This window comes from Talpa occidentalis, unplaced genomic scaffold (genome assembly GCF_014898055.3).
Source record: "Talpa occidentalis isolate TD23 unplaced genomic scaffold, MPIMG_talOcc4v2.1 talOcc4.7, whole genome shotgun sequence".
NCBI lineage: Eukaryota > Metazoa > Chordata > Mammalia > Eulipotyphla > Talpidae > Talpa > Talpa occidentalis.
In genome coordinates, this window is record NW_023605083.1 from 89,344,449 (window position 1) to 89,364,706 (window position 20,258).

General features: G+C 53.3%; 1 protein-coding gene across 4 annotated transcripts in view; it reads right to left on the reverse strand.

Annotated features, from left to right (window-relative positions):
* The window catches only part of WSCD1 (WSC domain containing 1), a 45,598-nt gene extending 26,441 nt beyond the window's left edge, over positions 1-19,157 (reverse strand). The window contains exons 1-4 of one of the 4 annotated variants that reach the window (XM_037495481.2): positions 19,084-19,157; positions 8,533-9,222; positions 2,245-2,359; positions 1,635-1,819 (exon numbers count right to left, since the gene is read on the reverse strand). In XM_037495481.2, the coding sequence (XP_037351378.1) occupies positions 1,635-1,819; positions 2,245-2,359; positions 8,533-8,959 (727 nt within the window). In that variant the 5' untranslated portion in view covers positions 8,960-9,222; positions 19,084-19,157. Of the gene's footprint in view, positions 1-1,634; positions 1,820-2,244; positions 2,360-8,532; positions 9,223-9,851; positions 17,471-17,620; positions 17,671-17,718; positions 17,759-19,083 lie in introns of those variants that run through there. The other 3 variants (XM_037495480.2, XM_037495482.2, XM_054688780.1) reach the window with 3 other exon arrangements.
* Positions 19,158-20,258: the final 1,101 nt, after the last annotated feature.

Here is a 20,258-nt window from a genome sequence, read left to right on the forward strand (position 1 = left end):
GGTTTGTCATTTGGAGCCACACACAGTGGTCAGGGTTGGCCTTTGCATTCACCTGTAGTTTCTCATTGGCTTCCATACTGCTTGGCGAAATGCGCCCATTACTAAAAGAGCTCTCCCAGAAACCCTTCTGTGGCCTTAGCCTCTGATCTGACACCTCTTCTCTGAGTTCTGCTCTAGTCTTAAATGAATGCATCAGCTCTCCTGGAGCCCTGAGGTAGGACCTTGGCTTGAAGGGGCTGTGCCTGAGTCAGGAGCCTGGGTGCCCAGTCTGCACCCTCATAGTGCACTGTCCTACCTTTGCCAGTGGTAGGGGCGGGCCTCCCAGGCTCTGACTTCTCAGCCTGCCTGCCCCCCCCCACCCCAGTCATGCAAGCGTGGCCTCCAACATGTGCAAATGTGCACAACTGTATTACTTTATAAAAGACTTTTTAATAATCAGATTAGCAGATGTAGGATTCATCATCTTGCAGTGAGGATAAGCCTGAGTTTCAAATGAAAGTAGTTGGCCCCCCTGGTGCTCATCTCTATTTGATAGTATTTTTGGTTGAAATTCTTGGGGGCTCAATCTCGCTCTCTGAGGCAGCAGCTTACTCTCCCCCATGGTTGCTTATTTCCTCCTGAGTTCTATAATTTTGAATTGCAAGCTCATCTTCAGGGAGAACCTGTTTATGGGAACTTTTTACACTTGGCTTGATGGCACAGCTCTCATGAGATCTTGATCTGCCTCTGCCATTACCTCCAGATGGCCCAGAGCCAGCTTATATGTTGGGGCTTTCAGGACCAGGCAGGCCATGTAAATTTGAACCTCAGAACTCATATAAATGCAAACCTGCCATTATAAATTCTTAGGTCACAAATCCTTAGGGAGATTTTTTTTTTTCACTTGAAACTCAGGTCAAAGCAGACAAGCTTTCTTTTCATCTCCCTGACCTGGTAGGTGGTATTTTCTTTTTTAATCTAAAATGTCATTGATTTATACTGCAGTGAAATTGAATGCCACTTTAGGTAGAGGTTTCAATGCAATTCCCCGAAAGACCCAAAGCCTCCTTTTCTGTCCTACTTGGACAGTGAAACCTAAGGCCTGTGGTCACCAGGACCAGCAACTTCCCTTCATGGAGACCTGAAGCTGTGCAGCATCTGTCCACGCTGTCACTGTGGTTCTGAGAGCCGGGTCTTCCTTATTGTCTTGCTAGTTCAGCTATACGTTTAAAACGTCGCTTATTCCATTTTACCAAGCATTTCTAGGTGTTTCATAGCCAGGAAATGTTCTGATTATTTGGTATGCCCCATTACAGGAAATGTAGGTCTGTCTCTGCACTTTACCAAATAGACTGGAGTCCAGAGAGGGGAAGCAAGGTGCCTGAGGTCACGCAGCACATCGCAGACATACCTAGGCCTAGGCCTCAGGCCTCCTGATCAGTTTTTTTTCTCCTGCAGGAGACCAGGAAGAGATGCCTCAGCCATGAACTCAAGCACCTCTGGCAGGCCCTAACCCTGCCACAAGCTTGTCCAGTGAAGGAGACAAGGAAAAGAAGACACAGGTTCTCTTCCATGCAGTTTGGGCGAGAAGCCGTGGGGAGAGGGCAGTTGGGGAGCAGGGAACAGACAGCTCCTGGAGAGGCTGGCACACTCACGCTGCCTGGAGCCCGGCTGCAGCTCCTCCACGCGGTACACAGAGAGCCGGCTCACTCCCCCACACAAGGAGCCCTTCTCCCCTTTGCACTCCTGGTTACACTCCTGTGGCCCGACGCTCATCACCGGGAGTCGGTTCCCGCAGTAGCACTCAGCACCGGCCTCCAAGCCAGCATAGAGGTAGGACCTGCGGGGAGAGCGGGGTCTGGGGTGAGTCCCCACCTTGGCCCAGAGTTAGGGCTGGGGTCCTACTAGTCCTGAGGTCTGGATCAAGGCAGGGCAGGTGGTTCTGGGCCAGGATGAGGGTCAGGATTGAAGCTGAGGTCAGTTGTGGGCAGAGGCAGGGGCCACAGCCATCAACACATAGCTGGCTTGGGGGGGTCAGGGCTAAGTCAGACTAAAGGGTCATCTGGCTACACTTAGGAAACAGTTTTTCCTCAGCGATGAACTAATTTAACCAGCCCCACCGGTCTCAGGTCGTCCTGCGCTTTATCCCCGAAGGTGCCATCCAGGGTAAAGATTACAGCCAACTGGCCGTCAAGCACCATCCATCCTGGGACTGCCTCTTGCCTTTATTTCCAGGGGAGTTGGCAGTCGGGGGCCCATACTTACCGCTCAGCACAGGCATCCAGGCAGTGGGACACGGTCATCTTTCTCAGGTCATAGAAAACAGTGGCCCTCAGAGTCCTCTCCCGGCCATCGTCACTGAAGCATCCGAGGTAGGTGCCTGCAGGGCGGGAAGCACAGTGGAGACTCAGAGGCACGGACAGAGAGGGAGGGACTCTAAGTGTGGGCCCACTCTGAGAAAAGGTCAAGGCCCCTATCAGAGGGCCCTGGGGCAGAGGCTACAGCCAAACCTTCCCTGCAGCGTTTCTGGATGCTTCACCTGCTCCCTTTCTGCCCTTTTCTTAGGTAGAGGCCCGCAGGCAGATGCACTGGCAGGGCAGTAGACTGGCAACTGCCCGAATACATGTTCTCCCACCACCCCCAAATCCCCAAGTCTGGTTGGCTGAATGGCCTCCCCTGCACCCCTCTCCTTTCCATTACACCCCTTCCCAGGCTTGAAGAGGCCTCTGCCTCCACAGATGTCCTGACTGTCACCTCCTTGTGACCCAAGGCAAGAAATTAGTTAAGGAAAGACTGACTGCTGCCAATGTAAAGATGATCCTGGACACAGACAGACCTATTTCAAGGAAAAATCTGCCATCCTAGAAGGGAGTAAGGGGTGTGTAAGCAGCATCTGTTGGAGTGTCACAAATGTCCTGTGTGGGAGGCAACAGGACAAGGGACTGCTGAGCTGTCACTTGTTGGGACCTCTCTGGCATATACCTGGCAGTGGACCCCAAGGACTCTAGGAAGCAGCAACAGTGCTGACTAACCATGAGCATGGCTGTGGGCATCTGTGACAGCCTTGCCCTGCCACTCCAAGGCAGGGCGGTGTCTCCCAGGGATGCACCTAGGAGTCTGAAGAACAATGCAAGCACAAAGCAAATATGTACGGGGAGTAAATGTCATGTGCACCAGATATTTGTGCACCAGATTTTGGGGGAATAGCATTGTGAGTTTGCAAACATGGCATCACAGGGTCCCAAGCCATGATGCACGCCCACCATAACTGTGGTGGGGCATCAGGACAAAGTGCTGCACACGTCTCCAAAAACCGCATCCGCGGCATCCTGCCTCTGGACTTTAGGTTGGCTCCGAGAAGGAATACACCAAGGCCTCTCAACAGTCTGAGGCCCCACATGCCTTGGGGCGAGGAGTAACATCCAGGTCTGCCCTTGTCTAAATCACTTCAACATTCTGCTCCTTGGTTTTCACATGTGTGAAATGGATAAATGCCCACCAGCCTCACCCCGCCCATGCTGATTTCTCCACCCACATTTGGACCTGTCCCTGCTCCCTCCCTCACATCCATCTTCTGCTTCCTATGTGTCCTTGACAGTTTATATCCCTGACCACACCAAGCCCCTACAACCTCTCCTTTCTCTAGGTTCTTTTGATTTTGTATCTAGAAAACTTGCCATCAGCCAAATCCTTGTCATTAACTTGTTAAAAGCCTTTATGCCTGTGTGCTATGTGCCCTGTCTCTGCAACACAACTTGAGGCCCTCTGAAGGCAGGGCCACCCCTTCACAAAGCTGTGACCCCCAGGGACTCACTGGGGTCACACACAATGTCGACATCAACACCTACTTGGCAATGGTGGTGACAGCTGTTAAACCCATACTGCTGTCTTCTAAGGGTCCTGAGGGGGAGCAGAGAGCCCAGATGCTGGGAGGGGTACAGCCCCACAGACCACACCAGGGTGCATTCTCAAGGCCCTCATTTAAGAAGGGAAAGCAGGGGGAGGAGACCAAGATGGCGGGAGCCAGGCCAGGTAGGGTCAAAGGACCTGGGGCTCTCAGGCTGGAGAACACCAGGGCTGCAGCGGGCCACCTTGTTGAATGTCTGCCTAAAGGTCTCCCCCTTCCAGGCAACGAACTGCTCAAGGTCACCTTCATGTTGGGGGTACCCATCAGCACACCCCTGACTGGACCCTGTTGTCCATCGGTGGGCACGTGCCACCCCCTCTACTGAGGACCCCTGCCCGGACCGCCGGGCTGCGAGCTTCCTTCTCTCTGAGTGGAAGGCTTAGGGCTGCGGACACCGGCTGGAGCGCTGCTGCAAGGCTTCCCCAGGTCCGCGAGAATAAATTGTTCTCCGTCTGCCTACTTAGTAAATGAAAACTAATATTTGAGAATTTTCTGATGTGTTGCTCAACAAAGAAGAAATTCTATTACAGTTTTCAATTAAACATCTAAAACACAAGCTCAGGGATTGTTAAACATTTATCAGTGTTGATGGGAAATTAACCGCAAGGCTCTAAAATTGCCTGGCTCAGGACCCTCGAAGGCTGAGACCGGCAGGTGTCATGTCTAGGGAGCAGCCTTCGGGAAGCAGCTGACTTAGATTCAAGTCCAGGCTCCACTACCACGTGGTCGTGGGACCTGCGGATGCAGCCTCACCTCCCCAAGCCTCAACTTCCCCATCTGCAAGGTGAAATTCAGAGGGCTGTCCTGGGGAGAATTCTAGGAGCTCACAGGTATAAAGTGTCCTATGCAAGTCAATAGTTGAGTGTTCAGTGGTGACAGCTTTTATGGTTAATGCATCATTATTACTAATAAACATATTTAGATTACCATACTCGCCCGAGACACAAATTCTTCATCATTAAAATAGCGATGGCAGCACTTACATCACAAGGCCGCTGGAAGATGGAATGAAGGGAAACAACAGATGTGCCTCCATGCAGGACAATGCTTGGCACATGATAGATGTCTCTGTAAGTAACAGCTATTATTATTCTGATGCCACAGCTAACCTGGGACCTCGTGTGACGATGGATCAGTAAATATTAGCTGGATAATTAACACATTAATAAAAGAGAGAAGGGAAAGGTCTCTAACAGTCAGCCTCTGGGTCTTTGGAAAACAAGGAGTGGCCAGTTACCAGCAGGCCGCTTGATGGAACTGACCAGCCGAAGGGAAGCACAGGCCTGGCTGGCCCCCACTCAGTTGGTGTAGCCAGGGCCGGAGATGCAGATGGCGCCCCCTCCGCTTGCAAGAAGGAGGTGAGCCCTTTATCCCCTAGATAACGAATGGCTTTTCTAACTCCCTGACAGAGGCGAGAATGTGCAGAAAAGAAAGGACTTCCGAGGGAGACACTGGGATGCTTTCTGAGGCGGATTTATTACTTTCAGCTGAAATGGAGGCCATGCATTATTGTCTGTGACTCGCATCTGTTCATTTGCACATCAAAATGGACATGCCGTGAGGCTATTAGCGATGGCTTTGGAGATATTGGAATGTCTTTGGAAATTACTATCAATAAAAAACAAACTGGCTATGGAGAAGTTACTATTTTTCCCCTAGTAAACTTACTGACATTTTATTCCATTATGGATGTTGTCCAAGGTATAATGAAATGCTCGGTGATTGATGGAGCCTCCTGCAGTTTCCACGGTTGCAGGATCCCCTTTCAGGAGGATGGCGGGCTGCCCGGGCCCGCAAAGAGACACCCTCTTTGTCTGCAGCCCTAGCAGCTGTCCCAGGGGTTGGCCTGCCAGCTACTCTCCTCCAGTGAGGCCCACCTGGATGGAAAGGGCCCAGGAGCCCCAGAGGTGAGGGGACTCATGGATTCTCAGGCCAGTGTCCCGCTTCCCTCTGTCCTCTGAGGAACTCCAGCCGTGTGACACCAGAGCTCGTCCCAGACTGGAAGATTTTCCTTAAATACTTGGGGAGATTCAAAACAGTGAATAATGCATGGGGACACCCAGGATGCCACCATTCAACACTGGATCCTGAAGCTCTGGCTGTGCAGGGCATTAACTCTTCACTTGCTGGGTGATGTGGAGTTTGGGCGGGTCCACGATGGAGGGCAGCCAGAGTGTAGAGGACTCAGGGCAGTTGCCTCGCCAACGTTTTAAACAACTGATACCCATGCTGGAGCACGATGGTTGACGTGTTTCCCGCTCACATCTTACTAGAGTTTTCAGCTCTCAGCGGTATGCTCTCCACCATTTCTTGCAGTCACCAGAGAGGACTTAAAGTGAAATGCTGGGAGCCACTGGGTCTCCTGCACATTACTCACGGGTATTACATCGAGCCTTGTCCCGAAGTCGGGTTCCAGAGAACGAGGTGCTGGTGTCTAAGGACCCAAAGCCTGGAGCAAGAGATTGCGCCAAGCCTGTCTTACTGAGTAATGAACATCAGGGGTGTATTGGTCCTGCCCCCAGACTGAGTTCCTTATACACACGTGACTGACACATAGATCCTCGATTCCACACACAGAGAGAGAAATAAAGGAAGGAATCACAACTAACTTGTGCAAGATCACAAGAGCCAACTTCTAGAGCTACTAAGATGGGAACCCGGGTGTGTTTCTCACACTTGTGCTCTTTCTGTGGATTCCTCTCAAGAAATCCATGCTGACTTTTGTCAGTCATTTATACTTCAGTCTACTGGAGTTGCACCAACATAATCTGCACAGAAAACCACCTTGTGGGGCCTCCCTGGTGGCACAGGGGTTAAAGTCTCAGCCCTATCAAGCTATCAAGTGGCCCTATCAGCCCCTACGGCAGGAGTTCGATCCCCAGGCAAGGGAGCTACCCACATGGTGTAGCAGACCTCTCCTGTCTCACCTGCTGCTCCCCTCAGCAGTGTATTTCAGTAGATCCGCCTGTTCGGCTCCGCACTCTGTCTCTGTGAGTCCTCTCATCCTCCCCGCCTGCACCTTTGGCCTACACCCAGGTTCTTGTATGCATAAATAAATAAAAATAAATCTTTAAAAGAAAACCACTTTGTGGCTGTGTTGGAGAGTTTACAGAAATCATACCCATGTGAACTGAGCAGCAGAATCAGCTCCTCATTTCCCTCCTACTTCTGACGCAGAAGCCTTGCTGAGGAACCCCACAGCAAGGGTGTGAACCTTGATTTCATGGAGACAAAAGTGGACAGTCTTCCAGCCCATTTTACCAGGCCTTTTGTGGCAGGGGCAGCTTGGGCTCCTTTCTCTGCCTGGAACCTTCTCGTCTTCCTAGGCCTGACACTCCTATCCCTCTTTGACCCAAGCCTGCAGAAGCTCTTACTTCTTCTCTGTCCATATCCTGCCACCGAGTGTACCAACCACACTTCTGACAGCAAAAGAGCAGTTTCACTGTGAGTTAAGGTACAGGACCAGACAAGATGGTAACAGGGATGCTGAGACAGTGACTGAGCTCACCCACCACCTCACAACAGCACGGCACTCTGGGGGCTCGTCTGCTCAGGCTCAGTACTGGGCCCTGCACAGATCTGTAAGACCCAGTAGAAAGCCCAGACCCAGCAATGTGGCTATGGCAGCTCTGGTCAGTACCCCATCATGCCCCCAGGGCCTTGCTTTGTGCAACATGAACCCCAAGATGTGTGTTCTACCCTTACTCTGAATCCAGCTCCCTTTATTGGCTGCCTTCTCTTTCCTTCTCAGGCTCCCACTCCCTACCAGTGTTCCTGGTATCTTCTTTTCAGCCTTGATTTCAGGGTTTGCTTCCAAAGAAGCAAAAACAAGAAATGGCCTGGGGAATTTAATTTCTCCATGCCTCAATTTCTTCACCTGTAAAACTAGGCTACAATAATAATAGTATTGTGAACAGTACATTCACAGTGTGCATAGTAAACTGTATGAGTTAGCTATTCTTGTGTAATAGTAATAGCTACCAGTTACTGGGCACTAAATAATACACTGGGCCCTCTAGTTTGGGGATTCTCAGCTCACACATGATTCAGGGTCACCTGGGGAGACTGTTGCTAGCAGATTGCTGGCCCCTGCCCCAAAGTTCAGGATCTGGTTCCAGTCTGAAAGAACCTGAGGCTCTGCATCTATGACTGGCCCCATGTGGTGCTGATGCTGCAGGTTGGGACCCCACTTCTAGAAGCCTTGCTCTACATCATCACATTTAATCTTCACTGCTACCCCGGGTTGGTATTTCTATCTCCCTTTCAGAGTGACCGAGAGAGGTAAAGTGACAAGTCCTAGGTCACCCAGTAAGTTTGTGGCTTGCTGTGTCCTGAGCTAAGATTCCAGGTGAGAACCCTTTGTGAACCCAAAGCCGAAGCTCCAGGAGAGCTGCTCACACACCTCGGCTTGAGCCCCGTCGGGTTCCAGCTGTTGAGTGAGCAAAATTCCAAAGGACTTTACATCCCAGCCCTTGCCAGTCTCCTGCAGAGCGGGAGGGACGTGCCAGAGGAGGGACACGCAGGGACGCCCTGGGTCTGCAGAGCCCACTTCTCAGGTGATGGGGAGGACCAGAGAAAGGGGACACCAATCCCAAGGCTGCGAGTCGGGCTCCTGGGAGCAGCTGTCAAACATGCTGAACACCTACCTCGGCTGCTGGCGGCTGTCCTGGGGGCCTCTGGGCCCAGGGCGGGCGGTCCCTGGGGATCACCGGTGAAGTGGTGGAACCAGTGGCGCCGCAGCTGACGCAGCTCCGAGTTGCGGCTCCGGAGCCAGCGGGGTCCAGACCGGGTCCGGGTCAGGGGGCTCCGCAGCATGTCCACGCCAAGCAGGAGCTCTGGGCTAACATGGGGGTTGTGCAGGGCTCTGCTGTCCAGAAGGCCCACCCCCAGCGCCATGGCGGCCACAGGTAAGGCCTGCAGGGGGCCGGGCGCCCGTGGGCCCTGCGGGAGGGCCACTCGGGCCCGCTGCAGCAGCAGCAGGCTGCCTGTCATCAAGTAGGCGGCCGTGAGGAAGAAGAGTAGGAACTGTGTTCTGCGGAGAAACTTCTGGAGTCGGAAGAAAGGTTTGGCCATGCCCCTGGGCAGCAGGGCTCCTGGCTGGAGCCCGGGGACGGCTCCTAGCACCCAGGTGGGAAGGAGGCCAGGGCCTCCAGAGGCATCATCTCCGCATCCTGGCTCCCGCTCTGGCCCGAGCTCTCCTGGGGTTACTGTTCCTGCCCCGACAGGTGCTCGACTGGCACCATCACTGATCACTCACGTGGCTGTAGCTTCTGTCCTGGTGGCACACACTTCACCATTCCTGAACAATACTGACCCTCATCTTCTGGATCAGAAATCTGCAGAGCAGAGAAAGAACACTTAGATGCAAGAGGAGGGGCTGCCACACCCGCCACTCCAGGGTCAAGAGCCCCACTCTCCTGGACTCTGTATCAAAGGGGCAGCTGTGTTCAGGACCACTTGACAGAAAACTGGGTTCAAATCCCAGCTCTGTCACTAGTTGCGTGACATCCATTGAGTCACTTAACCTGGCATGGGCCTCAGATGCTTCATCTATAAAATGCCCAAAATGGCAGCAATAGGTATGGGCTAAATGTTCTAAGCAATCTTTCATCTAATCCTCACACCAATCCAGTGAGGGAGACGCTGTAACATCCCCATTTTACAGATGAGCAAACCATGGCACAAGGAGGCAATGGCACGATCCCAGGTCACACAGCTAACAGAGGAGCTGAGGTTTGAAACTACTACATGGGCCAGCCTATAAGGAGAACACAGCATAATTGAGTGCTTCCAGCTCAGGGCATGAGTATACAGCAGGTGCTTAATACATGCACACAACCTGCTAGCTATGTTTTAGAAATTGCTTCAGTTGAGATTGGTGGGCTCTAACACAGGAGAGGGTCCTGGAGAGGGTCGGGCTGGCGGACAGGGCCTCAGGGAGCAGGCGAGCACCAGAGCCACGTACCTGCACAGAGGCCATGCACCTGGCGTGGGCAGGCAGGAGGGCTCTCTGTTCCCTCAGTCCTGCTCCCCCACTCCCAGGACTCATCTCTCCTGCTGGGCTTGGTTCTCATTGGCGGTGCCTCTGAAGTGTATTGTGAAGGATTGGCAGAGGTTTCTGCAGCTGCCGGGCGCAGGGCTGCTGTGTGAGTACTGCCCTTAGCACAAGGACAGGCTTGTCCCAGGAAGAAAGGCTCCTAGAAGCGTGACTAAGCCACTGCCCATAACTAATGTGCCCTGGGACCCCCGCCAGGCTGCACAGCCCCTCAATGGCTGCTCTGTGCACAGGGCCAGCCGGCTGGCCGGGTGTGAGAGGAAAGACAATGTTTGGGCTCTGGTGGCATGGCACTCTAGGGACAGAGATCCAAAGGGGCCCAGACCAGCCTGACCCTCTGATTCAAGACTAAGGGCTGCCAGGTTCTGAGGTTACCGGGGAGGTCAAGGTTCTGGGAATATGGGTCGGCAAGTGCTTGAGCCTGGGGTGGGGATGGCAGGCTGGTTAATCAGCAACGGAAGGTGGAATTAAACTGAGTCGGGAAGCTATTTCAGATGAGTCTCCAGAGCTTTTATCTTCGCTCTAAGCTGGTGCGTGCCAAGCCCACCCCAGCCAGCATCGCCAGATTTGAAAAACCACAGTGAAAATCCTAAGAAATCCTGACTGATCTCCCTGCTTCCAGCTTTGGCCCCTCCAATCCATCCTCTACGAGGCTGCCAGGGTGATCTCCCTAACACGCAAATCTGATCATGGCGCTCTCCTGCTTAAAACCCCTTTCAATAGCACCCCGTGGCTTTTGGGATAAGCTCCAAGCTCCTTAGCACGACATGCTAGGCCCCTTCAAGATCCAGCCCATCCAACCTCAGTCTTGCCAGGCTTCCCCAGCACACACGCACGCATCTATCTGCTTTGGTGCCTTTGCCCCACAGCCTTTTACATCTTTTCCTTCCTCTGTCTGGTGAATCCCTGCCTATCTGCAAGGCTCAGCCCAGGTGTTACCTCCTCCAAGAAGCTTTCCCTGACTACCACCCACACACACTGATATAGAGTCCTCTGACTTCCCACAGCCCATGTTGACCCTTGTCCCAGTACTTGGTGCAAGGATGATTTGTTCATCTACTTATCAATCATCCTCACAGGACTGTGACTGACTTAGCAATCATACCCTATTAATTTTCCTAGTTGCAGCCCCCAGCCCGACACCTCTGGGTGTATGCTCAGCCATCTTTGCTTCTGAATGTATTCTATGAATAAGAGGGCAAATTGATGGGTGAATCCTGGCATCAGAAACCTTCTCCTATGGGTCTTAGGGCAATGAAATCTCAAGTTCTATTTATCCAGACTTGTGGGAGCTTAGCCCAAAACTTGGAAGTAGAGCAATGCATGAGCACAAGGATGTAGTTTAACCAAGTTGAGGTCTTTTAGACACATGGAAATTGACAAGGTCTCCTGAAGCTTAGATGCTACCCTTTCTGAGTTGTACTTATGTGAAGGGGAATGATTCCAGATCTGCCCACAAAGGGCTTCTGTTTTCACAATTGGGATTCTATCTGTGAAAAATCCTCTACTACTAAAATTAAAGGGGAGCAGGAAGGACTTCTGCTATGGAGAGATAGGTTCTGATGAGACAGAGCAGAAAGGTGAGCAATGGATTGAAGAATTTTGAAGGCAAGATGTGTGTGAATCCCACACATTTTATACATGGGACTTGGAAAAAAGTTGCAAGTAGGGATGGATGGGATGCAGGGGGGTGGGGATCATCAGGGCTAAGCAACCAGGATTTGGTTTCTCACACCCCGGTTCCCCAAGACCTCCAAACTCTTCTCTGGAGCACCTCCTACCAAGGGGCCTCCCCAGGTCCCAGGAGGTGAGCACTGGGTGTGGAAGCAGGTGACAGCCCTTACCTCCAGGCCAGACTGCCAGGACCCAGGCCTCCTGTAAGACAGGCTGCCACGCCAAACATTTAACATCGCAAAGCTGATTCCCAGCCCAGAACACCTGTCATAGGCTGGATGATGGGTGGGGATGGAGGGGCCTGCTGGCCAAATTGTGCATATATTTTGTCAATTGTCCCCCAGCTTTCTACCATGCTCACCTCTCGAGGCTGGCAGCCACTCCTGGGCACAGATTGTACCTGACTTACAGCCGTACCTCCAGATCCCAGGTGCAGTCCATGGGGCAGTGACAGTAAATGTTTGTGTGACTGAATCTGACAGAGGCTGAGAGGTGGGCTGATCTCACAGTCAAACCATGAGGTCAGTTGGACAGAACTGGCCATCACCTGGGGGACATCGAGCCATTGCCTGTTTGCACAGGGCCTGGCATTCCTTCAGCTGTCCCCACCGGCAGCCTCAGTCAGGAGGCCCTTCAATATAGCAAGTCCACCTTGGGCAAAACACTGCACAGGGGCAAAGTCTCAGGGTCCTCGCCTGTTAAATGGGAAGCAATCAGCATTGCTGTGGGAATGAATCAGAGACTTAAACCTCTGTTACCTGCAGACTGTGGCAAGCACTGGTCATGGATGCAAAAGAGGCAAACAAGGAAATGTTAGAGGAGAGGCCTGTAGCAGCTGTGCCAAAGGGGAAGTCTCTCAAGCGGCTCCCTCACCTTCTCTTAGCCCCCACTCTCTAGGGAGGGCCTCACCTCCTTTCTAGTTTGAAGCTGATGGATGCTGAAATGGCTGCTAACAACTGCTTTAATTTGCAATGGCCCCGTTCATTAAGTACTTGCTGCATTAATGGGCTAGGTTGGGTTGTGTGCTTTACCAGTACCATCTCATTTACTCCACCCCATCCCAGAGGAGCAAGGTCTCTGAGGCTCGGCTGGTCAGAAAACTAGGGTCAGCATGCAGACCCAGGCCCGCCGCTCCAGAGCTCCCCTGGGGCCCACAAAGCTGCCTGTACCTCTCTTCCCGTACTAGTGCCAGTTCCATGGAGGGCAAGACTTATCCTTGAGAGGAGCTTGGTGCGCCTGTGTCAGCACCTACCTGAAACATGCCGGGCGGGAGCTCCCAGAATGTTGCTGCACAGGAGTGCCCAGGAGCCAGAGTTCCCCTCACTGCCATGGGGTAAGTTCTGGCCTCCTGGGGGCCCTTACCTCCTTGGTAAATACGGGTCACTTTCCCCAAGACTTGATGCCCACATGGCACCTCCCATTTTGGACAATGCAAAGTGCTTGTGGGGAGCAGGGGGATGATGAGGGCTCCATCCTTCCTGAGGTTTGGATTTTGTCATGAGGGCTGCCAGGGCTGAGCATGGAGCCTCAAGCTGGACAAAGGTGAACACCCGCCAAAGGTGTCCATGCCCAGCAGCCTTCTAGAGGCCAAAGCATCACTCCAGAACAGAGGAGTGTTTGGAGAGGGAAACCCTGAGCTCCCTCCCAGGAAGGAGAGGAAAAGGAGGACAGAGGGGCTACTAGGGCCTCAGGGAGGAATCAGGAGCCCAGCACAGGTGGGAACTCAGAAAACCTGAGCCTCAGTCTGTGACTCTGTTGCCATCTGGCCCCCCAGGCAGCAGCTGCTGATCCTGAACAGGGGGAGGGCTGGACAGATGGCACTTACCTCTCAGCTAGGCTGGGGGGCCAAGGGACTGAGCATGTGAGTGTGGCAGCAGCAGGAGAGGGGAGGGGAGAGGATGTCCTTGGGGCCTTAGGGTTGGAGAAAGAGTTCAAAGTGGCCCAGGCCTGACCAGTGGCCACTGGGATTCAGTCATCTGGTTCTGCTTCCCCACCAGCCCCACCCAGTTTAGAGAGGACAGGCAATGACAGATAAGGCGGAAATGACTGCAAACACCCCCGAAGCATCTCAGCTACTTGGTCATCACAGCCAGAGCTGTGACTCTTTTGGGATTCAAAGCTGTGCATTCTCAGTGGGGTAAGAACCCTGAAAACAAAGGAACAGGGGCCCAGCAGGTGGCTCTCAGACTAGAATGGGCACTCTTGATGCCAGCAGCGTAGAGCTCCAGTCTCAGTGACTGGCAGCTGGTGGTTCTCGGCCTGGGACCTCAATGATGAAGCGGCAAGGGATCTAATTCTGAATATCCCTTCCCTGTCTTTTCCTGCCCCTCCAACCCCCGCCTCTCCCCCATCAGGCTCAGCACCTGTCACCTGTCCTCTGGAACCTATCCCCTCCCTCCCAGCATGTTTAGAGAGGGATCTCACTGCCACCAAGAATGAATGATGTTGCAGCCTGCAATGGCTCTCCAGAACTCAGTAGCCAAGTTCAAGTGCCTCAGACTAGCTTTCAAAAGCCCTTGTTAGTACATCTCCCCACACCTTCCTTTCACTATTCCTTCTAGAATGCTAAGTCTCAAAGGGAGTGTTCCCAGGCCAGCATCAGATGCTTCATGTCCCCACACATGCTTTTCCACCATTTGCAGGGATGCCTGTGCCCCATCTTGTGGCACAGGCATGAAATGCTTGGAGGCCATCAAGGCTCAGCTTAAGCCACCTCTTCCATGAAGTCCTCCCAGTGCCGGGAGCAGAGTGGCTCTGTAGCACTAGGCGAGGAGGTTAGCTGCACTGTGACTTGTGTCTGGGTGATCCTGATGAGTCAGGGCTCCCTGCTACCCTGCCCCCCAGGAAAGCTGTGCTCACTGGTCACCCTCCAATGCCATGATGCCCTCATATCAGAAACCCATATCACAAGAGTCTGAAAGAGAGCAAAGGTCCCACTAAACACTGGGCCCCTGGGTGGGACAAGGTCTGGAAAATAGAAATTAGGTAGGGTCCCTACCTTTGAACTTCAGAACTTCAGAGAAAAATTTCCAAATTAGAAACATGGCTAAAATGCTATAAAATATAATAACAAAGTCAAAACTTCATTCAATGCAAATGAGTGGGGTGGGGAAATCCATCAAATCCACTGCTGAAATTCAGATAAATAAGAATAAATTTTTATGTACCACACACTATCATGTGTGCTGAATGAATGAGCAGATGAACAAACGAATGAGTGGTTTTCCCATAAACTAATGGGGGCAAGATCATTACCATCCCATTATACAGATGCAGAATGTGTTTCAGGGGAGGGACTATTAATTTGAAGGAAGACAGCTATTGTTAGACCAAACTCCAGCTTTCTGATTCCAAGTTTGTGATGTCAGCTATCAGATCACATGGCCTTCATTTTCAGCACCTTGGGTAGAGGTTGTTCCAGGCACCCAGCTAGATGCTGGGCTGCAAAGAAAGAGAGGACACCATCCCAGGGCCTGGTGTTTCCCTCTTGACTGTTCATCTGGAGTCCAACCTACTCTTTAAGCGGCCAGTCATGACTCTCGCGGGCATCCTCTGGCCACCTCTTTTATATAGAACCTTATTTTGTTCATTTGTTCACATGTTTCTGCTACTCAGTGGTAGATCCTTGAGGGTTGTCCAAATCCCTCTGAGTGATTTGAATAAATCTGGGCAAGTCTGGCTCTCTGCACGCTGTGCCTGCAGTCACTGGGGTGGGGGTTTCATGCCATGGGTGGGGGCGCAAGACCCCTTAGGTATTCCTGTTTCAGAATCCTCCTGGCTCGCTCATGCCAAGCCACCAGAAAGGGCTCACATCCTCAAGGGTTTCCAGCAGCAGAAAGAGAAGCAAGGTGGCGGGGAGAGGCTGTCACAAATACCCATAGGCACTGCATTTTATAGCTTACAAAATTAATCCAGCCTATTCTTCCATCTATTTCTCACATCTATACTGGGAGGCAGAGTTCCTCCCTAACCACATTCTCCAAAAGCTGCATATTTCCGATAATTTTGTAGATGAAATGTCAACATGGCGATTATTAAAGCCACAGTGAGGAGAGATTAGAAGAAGCAGTGTGGAAACAGGCCCGTGAGGCCTGGGGAGAAGGAAGTTAAAGGCCATGTTCACGCACTCACGCCCCACAGGAACAGGGCCTGTTTCCAGCCCAGCCTTGCCCTGCTGGTGGGTGTGATCACCTTACAGAAGAAAAAAGTCTAGACACTAAGCCACCCCAAAGTCCTTGGCCTTGACCTCAGCACAGCCCAGAAGGAGAGTAGGGAGAGCTGATCTTATCAAGGCTGAACTGGGTCTGGGCCAAATGGGAATGCAAGCTGGGAGTATCTACAAAAAGAAACATCCCTTCCCAAGAGGCTCTGCTCAGATTCTATTCTATGGGGCCCTGAGGCTCTCTGCTGCCTCTTCAGGCTGACTCTACATGAACCAGTTTGGACTCACTCCCCAGTGCTCAGTCTGCAGTGACCTGGCAGGAGACTCAGGCTTCAGCTGTGGACCAACTAGTGGACACAATCTACTTCTGCCTGGTTAGGCTGACAGGAAGGAAGGGACAGGAGTCTGGTCTTCTGCCTAATTCAGGTTTTCTTTATTTTCAGCTAGATACGCTGCAGGTCAGAGGACAGCACCCCACAGGGCTCTAACAGCCTCTAAAAAGAGGCATTCTTCCAGAGGAGCTGTGGAAATGGTGCTGATGTGAGGCCAGGGGGATGTAGCCACAGGTGGGGGCCAGAGGGCGTCTCCTGGGAAAGATGAGCTGCCAGGCTCTGCCCACCAGTCCCACTGCTGGCCAAGCTTCCTTTGTAGAACAACACACCTGCTCACAGACCAACACAGCTGCTCCTCTGCAGAGCTCCGGGGACCCAGGGGGCACCTTTTACAAGCCATGTGTGAGGGCCAAGCTAATGTTTGGGATTGGGGAAGAGGGCCCCCCTTGCCGCCCTCCAGAATTTGTAGCCATCAGGTAGGGGCTGCTGCAGACAGGGTGGGGAAACCAGCTTTCCCCTGCGCTAAGCACTTCACTCCCCACCAGTCCTCTCACATCTAGCTTGGTCACCTCGCAATTCAGAGGTTTGAAAAGAAAAGTCCTCCATCTCCTGATCCCAGCCGTGGTTTCCCAACTTGGGACAACCCAGCGCTCCAATAAAAGACATTACGCTGTTCCCGTGACAAGAGGATGAAGGCATCTAATATAGGAAAAGTACAGTGCCATCCCAAGTCTGTCCATCTTGGGAGCAGCCGGTCACCAGCGAATGTGGGCAGCAGCTGGATCCCAGGGTACACCGCGTTCCCCCTACTCAACAGAAGGACAGAGGTCCCCCTCTCCAGCCCTGCCTCCCCTTGAGCAAGTTAACATCTAGCAGGTGCTGAGGCTCAGGGGGAGAGGAAAAACAAAACCCAAAAAACAAACAAACAAACAAACAAAAAAAAAAAAAAAACAAGGCAAAGAGAGAGGCTACCCAGAGGCAGGGAGCCCCCAAGGCTTCTCAGTATAAAAGAAAAACGCAATTAGCAGCCTCCAGTCCTGAGTCTCCATCCACGTCCACATCTAGAAAATGCAAAGCTCGATTTGGGGTAATTTTCCGGAAAAATAAATACATTTCGTTTTTGCCTCTGTTCAAGTTCACTCAGAGACCGAGAAAACCCTTCGCTGACCGGAAGCCTGGCTTGGTAGCGGAACGAGAGGGAGCTGCTTCTGGGTAAACGTCTCCTCCTAAGAGAGGCAGTGCGCACCCCAAAATCCTTTCCTCGCCCTCTCCCCCGGGTCGCCACCGCGGCTCCCTCCCGGGAAAAGGACGGTCTCCTCGGATTCTAGAAAGGGGACGCGGCTTCCGAAACTGCCTTCCGCACCCCCGCGCCATCCCGATCATTTTGAAGCGCTCCCCTCCACGCGCACACGCTCGCGCTCCCCTTCCGCGGCAAATCCGCCCCAGTCCCACGAAAAGCGCCCCCCGTAAGCCCTCCCCGCAGCCGGAGTAAGTGCAGCCCCACCGCGCACCTGGCCGCATCTACACAAACTTGTTCGCCCGCGGCGAGGGAAATCCTGCGCGCGCCCGCGCGGGGGTCCTGCCTAGGGGACCCGGAGACAGGACTCACCGGCGATCGCGGCCGGCTGGGGCGCCCGCACCAGCAGCCACGCGCGCGCTCCCCGGGGCGCAGAGCCCGCAGCCCCGCAGTGCCCGGAGCCAGGCGCCCTCCGCGCCCGCACGCCCCCGGGTGACCCGCGGCCAGCGTCCCGACGCGCCCCGGGCACCCGGCGCAGCCGCCTGGCTCCCTGGGGCCGCGGACGTCCGGGCTGAGCCACGGCGGCGGAGCGAGCGAACGCGGAGCCGGGCGGCGGGCGCCGAGCGGGCGGCGGGCGGGCGGCGGGCGAGCGGGCACCCAGCTCTGCACATGCTCACTGGCGCGGCCCGGGGACAGCGGCCGGCCGCCGCCGGGTCCTAGCGGCGCCGGTGCGCGCCGCCCTGCTCCTGCCCGCAGCCCCGGGAGGGGTCGCGGCTGGAGGACAGGGGCCCACACCCAGTCCTGGCGCAGGAGATAAGCGCGCCGGGCCCTGCCGCACGCGCCACTGCCGAGCAGACATGCCGACACCCACTCTACACACATACACACACGCACACACTCTCACACACACACAAACCCAGCCTCACCCCAATGCACATTCTAGGCAAAGGCATTGGCACTCACCACTGACAGGCATATACACAAACACACTGGGCACTGCCACATCAGGCACAGACACACAGGGACAGGAGCACACACTCTGACATCAACACTTGGAACCACTGCTTCACAAACACGCTGACACCCATACTCTCTCCCCCTCACCCATGGCTCTGTTCCACTCAGAAACAACCTGGGACACTGTGGCATGCACACACGGGGCCACACAATTTGCAGCACAACACCGTCAGATACACTGGATCACTGTCCCATGCAAAGTAGGCAGTGACACTTAGGTCCTTGTGCGTGTGTGCGCGTGCGCGTACACACACACACACACACACACACACACACACACACACACACACACACTGAGACAGTCATACATGGACTCACTACTCCATGGACAAATACACTGACACCATTTCCCATGCCTCCATACTCAGGACTCCACCACCAGCAACTACACTGCCCCACACCTATACAGGGTGACAGACACACACCTTGATTTAGTCACCCACAGAAGATGTGCCGCACACTAGAATCCAGTACAGACAGACACACTTGCCTATAGAGTCACTCTGTCTGTTGACTCAGGTGCGCGCGCACACACACAGGCAGACAGGCTCTAATACAGACGCACAGGTATGCACACTGCTATCCACAGGATCCTTCTTATATAGGGCTACATCCAACCCTAAGGATTTTCCCTCCACACCCCGCTCCAGCTCCTCAGCAGCCCCCAAGACACAGAGTCACTCCTGCCCAGCCAGCTGCTCATGTTGGCCCTGTCCTCACCCAGGACTGGCTGCTAAGATGCTCCAGGAGACTGAGGACCAGCAGAGGCTGCAGGAGCAGGTGGTGGCGGTGGCGTGCCTCTAACCCTGTCTTCCTGAAAGGGAGTTTTATGCCTTCGACTCCCACTAGGGGCAGAGCTGATTGGCAAGGCTCAGAGGAGCTGGTTTTCAACAGGTGCAAGGCTAGCAGGGTGGGCATGGAAAAGATTAATCTAGGGACCAATCGGAATTCCACTTTTTGTAGGTTCACAGGAGAGAGGACTTGATTAAAGTTCAGACAGCTGGTCAAAGCAGGTGTCAGAATTAGGACAGTCTCTTGGGAGGAAGGTTGGGAGCTAGGAAGCCCTTGGGGGAAATGGATGAGAGACACTTCCTCTGGTTCCTGGACATTGCTAACTTGCAGAAAAGCCCCTATAGACATCCCTTACAGAATGTGGATATTTGCATTGCTATTATTATCAGAAATAACCCAGCGTACATGTTTACAGTGCATTTTGATGTTTAAAACCCTTTCCAGGACCAGCTATATAATTTATGGGGCCCAATGCAAAATGAAAATATGGGTCCCTTGTTTAAGAATTATTAAGAATATCAGGCCTTCCTGGTGGCCCAAGGGGTTAAGCACCGCACTATGAAGCAATCCGCAACCTCTGCAGCATGAGTTCGATCCCCGGCCAGCCAGGGAGCTACCCACATAGCTTAGCAGACCTCTCCTGTGTCCTCTGCTGCTCCCCTCAGCAGTGTATTTCAGTCAGTCTGCCTGCTCTGTTCCCCACTCTGTCTCTGGTGAATCCTCTCACCCTCAGCATCTCTAGCCTGTACCCCAGCTCTTGTATGCATAAATAAATAAATCATTAAAAAAAGAATTATTAAGAATATCAAGAGATGAGACAGCAGAATATTAAACCAACTGTGGCCCCCTGCAGAGGTCTCATCCTTGTGAAGCCAGTCCTGCCCTTCTCATGCCCATTGTCACACAACTCACAGTAAGGCTCAGGGTGCCTTCATGGGCCCGCTTCACAGATGGAGCTCCTGACACCCAAAGGTGGGTGAAGGTCAAGGTTCACAGCAAGTAGAGCCGAGGGGCACTTAAGCCCAGCTCCTCTGGGAGACCAGGCACTGCCCTGCACTGCCCCCTGGGAAGTGAGGCTGCCTTGAGCAGCAGCCACTTGGAAC